The sequence below is a fragment of the Alosa alosa genome, chromosome 15 (assembly GCF_017589495.1).
Source record: "Alosa alosa isolate M-15738 ecotype Scorff River chromosome 15, AALO_Geno_1.1, whole genome shotgun sequence".
Classification (NCBI taxonomy): domain Eukaryota; kingdom Metazoa; phylum Chordata; class Actinopteri; order Clupeiformes; family Clupeidae; genus Alosa; species Alosa alosa.
In genome coordinates, this window is record NC_063203.1 from 8362126 (window position 1) to 8371850 (window position 9725).

The 9725-nt window shown below is 46.5% G+C and overlaps 1 protein-coding gene across 1 annotated transcript in view; it reads right to left on the reverse strand.

Moving 5' to 3' along the window:
* myo18ab (myosin XVIIIA b) overlaps positions 1–9725 on the reverse strand; it is a 107941-nt gene that overhangs the window by 10693 nt on the left and 87523 nt on the right. The window contains 5 exon segments of the mRNA XM_048265321.1: positions 1020–1157; positions 3166–3249; positions 4781–4897; positions 8199–8312; positions 8635–8781. Coding sequence (XP_048121278.1) covers positions 1020–1157; positions 3166–3249; positions 4781–4897; positions 8199–8312; positions 8635–8781 — 600 coding nt within the window.

Below are 9725 nucleotides of genomic sequence, written 5' to 3' on the forward strand. Positions count from 1 at the left end.
TCAGGCGTATTTGTTTTGCAACATGCGAAGCCCTGGAAGCAAATGTAATTTACTGCCGCTAGGGTACGTCTAGATTTCTAGGCTAGGGGAAAGTGGGAGTTTAGCGTAAAAAGATGGGAGGGGAAGCGTAAAGAGCTTTAATTATGTATTCCGTGGTATGTACAAAGACTGCTCCTGAAAGCCGCGCCTATTCTGCGCCTAAATACTTCCGCCTTGTAAAAGGAGGTGTTAATCAAATTGCAGTTCAATGTCAGCCAATAAGAGAACCTTTCAAAGACAACAGAATCACTATTTAGAGCACCAGTTTTGTAAGTATTTGTACTATCAAAAGCAACCTTAACTTTAGGTTGGCCTTTTGAATGTCTTACTTTCACTTTCACATTATTCCTTAAACTTTCCTACTTACTTCGTTTTGACCAATTTTCCATAGCTTATGTGCACAAATTTTTTTGAGTAAAACTACTGATCTTCATTATCTCCCTGCTTGTTGACATCTTATCATGTATGGTATAATTTCATGATCGCTAAACGTTTGATTCTTTTAATGTTGTCATCAGTTAACTTCATTCAACTGGCGCTTTGTATGTACAGTAGTCGCTGCCATTCAGTTGTGGACGTTAGAAATTGGCGCTTATGGTAGGAGAAAGGCAGAGAAAGGCGCAGTTTACACTAGTTTGATAAATACGACGGAAACTTGGGTCTGACAGTGTTCGCAATATGCGGTTTGTCCATGACGCTGATAACGCTATGTTCGCAAATGTACGTACATCCGCCCTGAGAGTCTGAAAAGAGAGTTTTGAAGAGACTGAAAGTTTGAAAGACTGAAAATGTAACATATCGTGAAAATTTGAAGAGTCTGAAAATTGAACATATCGTTTATCAATGGTGGTGGTCCCATTAGGGTCTGCTGGTGGGAGTATGCATGCCTACACAGTGCATGTACAGTAGGCTGACCCCAGGACCCCGGAGCTGTTGGGAGTTGACCCCCCCGCCCCCGCCCACCGCAGCCAGGCTCTCACCTCCAGGCGCTTGACCTGCGTCTTCTCGAACTCCAGCTTGGTCTCGATCTCGCGGATCTTGGCCTCCTGCCGACTGACCATCGACTTCTCCACCATGGACTGCTCCTGGAACTCCAGCTGGCTCTGCAGCGACTGGAGCTGAGGAGGAGAGGAGCGGCAAGAGGGGGTGGGTGGGTGAGCGCTATGCTGGTGCACAAACACTCAATACACAGTAACCCTGACCCTCATGCAAGACCAACACACATACAGTACAGGAACCAACACATAACTAAGTGAACACACACACACACACACACACACACAAAAAACACGCACACACACACACACACACACGCCAAAAACAGACCAAATCAAGAAGAGATGCATGCACGCACGCACGCACACACACGCACGCACACACAGATATACTGTACACAGAATTAAGTCTCAACATGCACATCTTCTACCCTGGAAACTCCAGAGTTCTCGCAAGAGCGCAATTTGAATTGTCTCTGCGAGACACTCGGGGGGGGAGCCAATCACATCGGTGTATCTGATATAGGCGGGACTGAGGCGAGCTAAACAGATGACAGTCATAGTGTTTTATGCACAATTGCGTCGAAGTCCGGAATCAGTCAGTAAACGTTGGTCGTATTGTGTTATCCAATTGCGTGCAGTGAGATTTTCAAATGCATGCTTGGTGTCGCCCCTCGAGTTGGGCCGTTACATTATTCGTGGCCAGACCCTTAATCTTTCTAGATTACCAGGGTCTGGAATCTCCAGGCTACACATCTAAGACCTACACACACACACACATCGACATCATAATTATTCCCGATGACTCCAAGAGTGAGTAGTGCTCCCCTGTGGCACCCTCTTGTCTTCAGTGAGAGATAAAAGAAATCCCCCCATCTTCTTTATGAGCGGGAGAGAGAGAGAGAGAGAGAGAGAGAGAGAGAGAGAGAGAGAGAGAGCAGCCTCAGACTCTTAAATCCACTCCACTTCATCTTGCCCCGAACGCTTCTCTGCATCAAAATGGCTCTCCACTGACGGTTCTGAACAAGGTATGTCCGAGGACATCGCGCCGGCATCTTATAGCACCACTCCGGGCGCATTGGCAGCATCCCAACAGCGCTCTGCCATTTCTCTGTCTCCCCATTTCACACTTTGCAAAAGACGGTTCGGAAGTGTTTGGTGTGAAAGAATGGTGCCCTCAATGTTGACTTTGGGAGAGCTTTAGGGGACTATTTGTTTTCAAAACAGCATGCAGTGAAAGGCATGTCATTTGGATTGAGACTGCAAACCAGACTGGTTATTATATTCCTCCAGTGTGAGGTTTATTTAAGGCAGTTATTGGAGCAGTTGGCAACAAAACAAATGCCCCGACTCCTCAGAAATGTGCTTGTTTGCTGTTTGCGATCTGACCTGCGGCCTGCTATTGGTGAGCAGTGTACATGTACTATAAAAGCCTTACACACAGACTCCAACAAGGGCCCTGCAGCGCGGGCAAAAGCTAGTCTTACAAAGTGGTCCAGATTAGCTGCTAGTGGTGGCTGAGGGTTGGATAAGTGCTGAAACGCTCCGATGGCTCAGACGGCTATCGATTGAAATCTTAAGTCTGCCTCCGACTGCTCCTCTCCACACTGGTAACCTGCGGGCAAAGCCATCAAAACTGCCACATGTACTGCACCAGGAGCAGCTCACAGCAGGCTAGAACAGTGGTTCTTAAACTGGGGGTCGCAAAAATATTTGGAGGACATTTTTCTAAAGGTTTTTAGTCAAACGCTGCCATTGACATAATGCCTTTGGTGTTGACATAGCCTACCTATGAGAGAAGACATTTTCCGCCTCTGCTTCCAATGCCCATCTTGCAACATTTCAAAACCAAATTCCGCCAATTAGAGAGAAGGGGGTCGCGAGACTTGGCCCATGTTTTTTTTTGGGGGGGGCCAGACAAAAAAACACTAGACCACTAGTCTAGAATATGAACACCAACTACAGTATAATATGCTAGTTGTAATGTACTGTATAAACTGTAATGCTCCATGAGGCAAGGGCAAGGACGCAGATGGACGTACATTTTTGACCACAACAAGTAACGGGAGTAAAGTATTGCCATAATAACCCCAGCTGCTGGTTTGGGTGAACACGCGGGTGCTGGTCTTACCTTCTCCTGGACGTCCTGCTTCTCCTTCAGGGCCTCCTCCAGTTGGGTCTGCAGGTCTGTGATCTGGGCCAGGTGCTGAGAGGACTAACACACAACAGGACACAATGCAACGTCACCACACACACAAAATCACAACAGGACACAGCAGCTTTACCACACAATTATATGGGGAAAAAACTTTTTTTTTTTTTTAAATGGTATATCACCATATGTAACATGCATCAGACATGACTGATGAAGGGCTAGGGCCCGAAACGCTACACGTGGATATATACCATTAAAAAACGCTAAGGAGCAGATTCTGGTGTGCGGACTCATCGTTCTTATCTTTGCGTCTGCTTTTCTGTCCAGCACCCAGTATTTATCGTTTTTGGATGTGCGTGCTGTATCTTTGAATTCTCTTGCAAAGATTTCATATTCTTCCTTAAGGTTAATGACTTTACGATGGAAACAAATTATAGCAAGGTGTCAACTTTGAAGGTGTCAATTGATGTACAGTACATGGACAAAAGCTGACTGTGTGCCAAAAGCTAAAGCTAACGTCAAGGTCATGCTGGGTTGGTTAAGAGCTCTCATATGTAATTGTATATGGGGCTGTGCCTTTTCAGGATGTCATGAAAAGACCAAAAAGCAATGATAAGTGTGCAGTGTGAGTGTGACTTATGTGCTGCGATCTAGCATCTGTTCTGTACCAAACCAATCAATCGATCTTCCCAGAGGAAAGGGCTGTTCTACATTAGGGGAGATATTTTCATTAAGTCTCAGTGCAAGCCCATCACTCAACACTCCGTCACTGTCAAAGCTCACTTTGGAGCCTCAATTTATGTGCAATGACAATCAACACAAACACACGCGCGCACACAAGCGCACACAAGCACACACAAGCACACACACACGCATACATACACACGCATACACGCACACACAGATTTCACAAATACTTTCAATGACACCTTCAAACTCGTGTGAACAAATCCCCCTTTATAAAGAGAGGCATTTTAGAGAGTGAGAGAGAGAGAAAGAAACAGAGAGAGAGAGAAAGAGGAGGAGAGAGAAGAGAGGGTGGGGGCAGAGACAGAGAAAGACAAAGGAGAGACAGAAAGAAAGAGAAATGGGAGCTATTCCAAAGACCACTTCAAAAATTAAATCCTCCGTTCCAAAAATAGTGCCGGCCCGTCTGGGTCGTTCCTTTTGCGTGAGAACAATGTCAAGCTGGGCTTGTTGAGCCTGATAAAAGCTGACCTCTGGGAGAGTGAACATGGAGTCGAGAGAGAGAGAGAGAGAGAGAGAGAGAGAGAGAGAGAGAGAGAGAGAGAGAAAGAGAGAGACGCTCTACCAATTTAAGTCAAGGAAATGAACCTGTAAAATGTTAAATGTAAATAAATAAATAGAAGGAAAGATGAAGGATGGATGAAGAGGTAAAAACAAATAAACAAATGTTTCACAGAAGAAAGACAGACAGAGGAAGGGGAAGAAAAAAGGGACTGTGCAGGCAGCTCAGTATGTACGCATTCGCTGAGCAAAGACCGGTAGAAGAAGTGAAGCACACTGTGTGTGTGTGTCTGTGTGTGTGTGTGTGTGTGTGTGTGTGTGTGTGTGTGTGTGTGTGGTTCACCTGTGCCACGGCGGCCTTGTGCTTCTTCATGAGGTCGTTGAGGTCCTCCTGGTCCTCCTCCATGCGAGACTGCAGGTCGTTCTTCTCCCGCTGCACACGACTCAACTGCTCCTCCAGCTACAGACAGACCGACAGACAGAGAGAGAGAGAGAGAGAGAGAGAGACAGAAGGAGTTGGATAGGCAGCAGAGAGAGAGAGAGAGAGAGAGAGACAGAAGGAGTTGGATAAGCAGCAGACAGAGAGAGAGAGAGAGAGAGAGAGAGAGAGAGAGAGAGACAGAAGGAGAGGGATAGGCAGCAGACAGAGAGAGAGAGAGAGAGACAGACAGAAGGAGTTGGATAGGCAGCAGACAGAGAGAGAGAGAGAGAGAGAGAGAGAGAGAGAGAGAGAGAGAGAGAGAGAGAGAGAGAGAGAGAGACAGAAGGAGAGAGAGAGAGAGGAGAGAGAGAGAGAGACAGAAGGAGAGAGAGAGAGAGAGAGAGAGAGAGAGAGAGACAGAAGGAGTTGGATAGGCAGCAGAGAGAGAGAGAGAGAGAGAGACAGAAGGAGAGAGATAGAGAGCAGACAGAGAGAGAGAGAGAGAGAGAGAGAGAGAGAGAGAGAGAGAGAGAGAGGGAGATATAGGCAGAGAGAGAGAGAGAGAGAGAGAGAGAGAGAGACAGAAGGAGTTGGATAGGCAGCAGAGAGAGAGAGAGAGAGAGACAGAAGGAGTTGGATAGGCAGCAGAGAGAGAGAGAGAGAGAAGGAAGGAGTTGGATAGGCAGCAGACAGAGAGAGAGAGACAGAAGGAGTTGGATAGGCAGCAGAGAGAGAGAGAGAGAGAGAGAGAGAGAGAGAGAGAGAGAGAGAGAGAGAGAAGGAGTTGGACAGGCAGCAGAGAGAAGGGAGGAAGAGAGAGAACAAAGGGGACGTGAAGAGGAGGAAGAGAGAGGGACCAACGTTAGAATGAACAGCACAGGAGAGAGGGAAAGGAGAGAGACAAACAGCACACAGACACACAACAGATGATGGCAGAGATCGAACGAGACTTCGAGGAGGAACGAATCACGGCATTGTAGAAGACGGGGACAGAATTCAGTTTGAGGGGAACACAAAAAAAAGAGATGCATTTATGGATAAATGGCGGTCCTCCCGGGGAGAATTCAATCGATTTCTTTCCCTTGTTCATTCTCTTTCCTCTGCTCTGTGTCTCTCACCCCATTTCTCCTTACCTTCATTCTCTCGCTCTCTCTCTCAAAGACATTCCCTCTTTTTCACCCTCTCTCTCTCTCTCTCTCTCTCTTTCTCTCTCTCTCTCTCTCACACACGTTTTCTGTCTCCCTCGTTCTCAAAGACTTAAGTCACTGTGGCCCTCCCACACCTAATCCCTGTGATTAGCATTTGCCAAGCAGCCGAAGCACAATGGAAAATTACCCCGGTGCGCTAGCATCCTGTTTCCCCCTGCCGTCTTCTTGGGGGACTATCAGAGGTGTAGCACTCTACTTCCATAATTACCTCGACAATACTGAGAAACGGGCGTCTCAGAAGAGCCAGCGCGCTTTATTAAGAGACCGAGGAGAAGAAAAAACTAAATATCAGAAGAGAAGAAGGGAGCTAATGAGACCATTAGGATGTGACATGGGGAAATTAAATGTCCTATACACACACCGACCGTCATGGTGACATCCATCTTATTAACGTGCTGGATACACACAGCAGGACGCGTATAATGGACCAGATCCGTTGCTTTTTGCCACCAAAATGGAGTCCGCCGGACAAGGCCGTGTGATTTATGGAAGGAGACGCAGGTTCATTAGTTTGTCTAAGCGTTTAATTCCGTTGGTCATTACTGCTTATTAGCAGTTTCAAAACAAACATTTTCGATTCTGAAGAGATAGTTTGTTTTTGTCCTGACTGGTGTAAGTGTTTAGATGTAACCGTCATCAGCGATAGAACTCAATAAGAGGCTTCGGCCCTCAGTCTGTGACCAAACACACAATAGCGTGCTTACAGCACTGTGTGTAGATAACAATTTCAAGGTGTCAGAGGAAAGATGGTGTCCACGATTAGAAAGAAAAGAGGAGCTGTCAAAAGAAAACAAACACACGTTTACACAAACACACACACACACAGACACCAAAAAGCAATTACAGGGGGACCTCGCTCACTGCAGACAAAACGATGGGGAGACACAGTAGTCCTTCCTTCCCTCCTCTCCTCTCATCAGCTATAAATACACTGCTGAAGCGCCATAATGCTTCAGTCAAACACACTCTAACTGTCTACACAACACCATCAAACAGCCCACAAACAAACTGTAACTTTGCACTTGCATCCCAAAAACAACCACCTCCTGCCCCATCGTTCCTTTTTCTCGCACACTTACTCCTTATTTTCCCGTCCCTCAAGTGACACTGCAATCAGCCACTGCCTACATTGTTGGAGAACTTCAAAAAAGAAGAGGCCATTTGCCTCAGAGTTATTTAATCAATAAAGTGAATTAGAATGGAGCGGTTGTAGCACGTGGGCCCGGCATGCACGTCAATAGAGACACTTTGCAGCGCGGAGCTCGAAAATTAGCACTCAAATTTCAATCGGATTTCATTGTCAAATGTAATATTCTTGCCTATTCTCTGGCCCTCTGGCACGGCTCTCCCACGCTCTCTCCAACATTAACGCATCAGCCATCTTTTCTCCCACAGCTGGGGAAGGCTGAAGAGCATGCATGCAATGTGGATGGGGAGGGGACCAGAGCTGTATACAAGTTTACACGTTTGAATTCGATATGCAAATCTATGGTGTGTGCCGGTTGTCAGAGAGATTTCAGCGTCACAGAAGTGGGAAATGCGACAAACAAAAAGTGGCAGAGCAGAAACGGCATGCATGCACACACACACACGTACATAGTCTGCTTGCCATCTCTCCACCCATCCATTCATCCATCTCTCACTCTTTCCATCCTGATATCTGTTTATACTATTCCTCTCTGCACAAACCTAATTACTTCATTCCACCCCAACACCCCCCCCCCATTCATTTTCCTGCATCTCTGATAATATTCAGCCAGTTACAGCGTTATTAAACTGTAATGCATTTGAAGGTAATACGTCTTGTTCAAATTAGAGATGGATTCGGAAACATGTCATTACGGGCGGAAATCATTTCTCCTTGTCGCCAGTCAATAATTGAAATGGCAGTGTGGCAGTGCATGATGCAAACTAGGAGCAGAGGAGTCACGGTAACCGGGGCGATGATGGTGGAATTGCCTCACTCTCAGTAGCGCCTTGGTAACCGGTGGACAAAAACTGGGGGTCACAACAGACCCAAGCTGAAATCAATGGCCACCATTTTGAGGCTGCTGACTCAGTTTAACACCTTGGACTCTGCGACTTCATGACTGGTGCAATGTGGTGAGGGGACAGCGCAGCAGGTCACTTACGGCGAGCTTGGTTTTGGAGATGTCATCCATCTGGACGTGCAGGTCTTCGATCTCCACCTCCATAGCCTTGCGGGCTTTGACTGCGGCGGCGCCCGTGAACTCCGACTCCTCCAGCTGTCACATGCAGAAAACAGGCAGTGAATTAGGAGCATGTGGGAAACAGACTCACTCCACTGTAAAAAAAACCTCTCCACTGCAGAGCTGCACGGTGACTCAGAGGAGAGTCAAGAATGCAGAACCACACAATGGAAAAATACTATCTCAAAGCGCTGCTATCTGATCTGCATAAGCCAAGTCTGAAACCCACCCGAGCCAAAGGAACGCACTTCACACAACACAGTGAATTAAACACGTCAATCGTCTACTACTGCCTTGTTTAGTGTCTGACTGATTGTGCATGGCTATCTGCTTGTGTAGTGGTTGAGGAGGTCCAGACCTGGTTCTTGAGCTGGGCGATCTCCCTCTTACTGGGGGCGTTGTTCTTCAGGTGGTCCAGCATGATCTGGGCGTCGGCCAGCAGGGCTTTGGTGCGCTTCAGGTCCTTCCTCAGACGCTTCTCGGTCTCCACGTCCCTGACACTCACCTGTGGGACCACCACACACACACACACACACACACACACACACACACACACAGATAAGATATCCAGACACACACAGCACTGTTTTATTCAATGTAAGAGACTAGGGGAGGGGGTCATACTCAAACATTGCATGGGCCTGTCTTCTGTCACTGCATTAGAGTTCAAATGATTTCCAGCTATGCCATGAATAAGCAAGTGATCTACACCCAGTGTTTCCCCTACTATGCATTCAGCAGCAGCCCAGTGCCACTACTAGAATTTGTGCGGCACCGCAAAAAAAATCACATGATCAGTAGGCTAATAAAAAACCTATGCAAGTGAACTGCGGGATCAGCTGCCGTTCGTTCCTCTCCAGGTCTGATGTCAACAAATAATAGGAGGCTAAGGTTGAAGGCGCAGTCAGGGATTTCACAGGCAATTTTGTGAAAAAAAAAAAAAAAAACATAGCCTACATTATATTTTAACCAAGGACCAAATGAAACACGCCAGCAAGGTAGCTCGTCCCTACCCTCAGTATTCCCAGAGAAATTCCACGCTGGGTTTCATTTTTGTTTGTTCTATATACATACCTAGGCTGTGAAATAAAGGTCTAGCCTACTGTTGGGTTTAATGGAATTCGAGTAATAGGATACGCAACCATTTACATCGGGAGATAGCTCCTTGTCATTCCTGTGGAGCTCACCAAAATCACAGAATTTATGATTACAGGATACTTATCTCCTGTAATCCAAAATAGATTTTCTTCGAGTTGTTAGGCTTTTGAGCATTTATTTCATCCACATATCCGCTATATCATCCACATAACGCTTCTATGTTAGCTTAAAACTGTGAGACTCAAGCAAGCCTCACGGGCTGTCACGGCCTTAAATTTACTCAACAGCACTCAATTCGACTTGCACAACACCAATACAGTGTAATGACATGAAAGATAAGTCTATATAGTT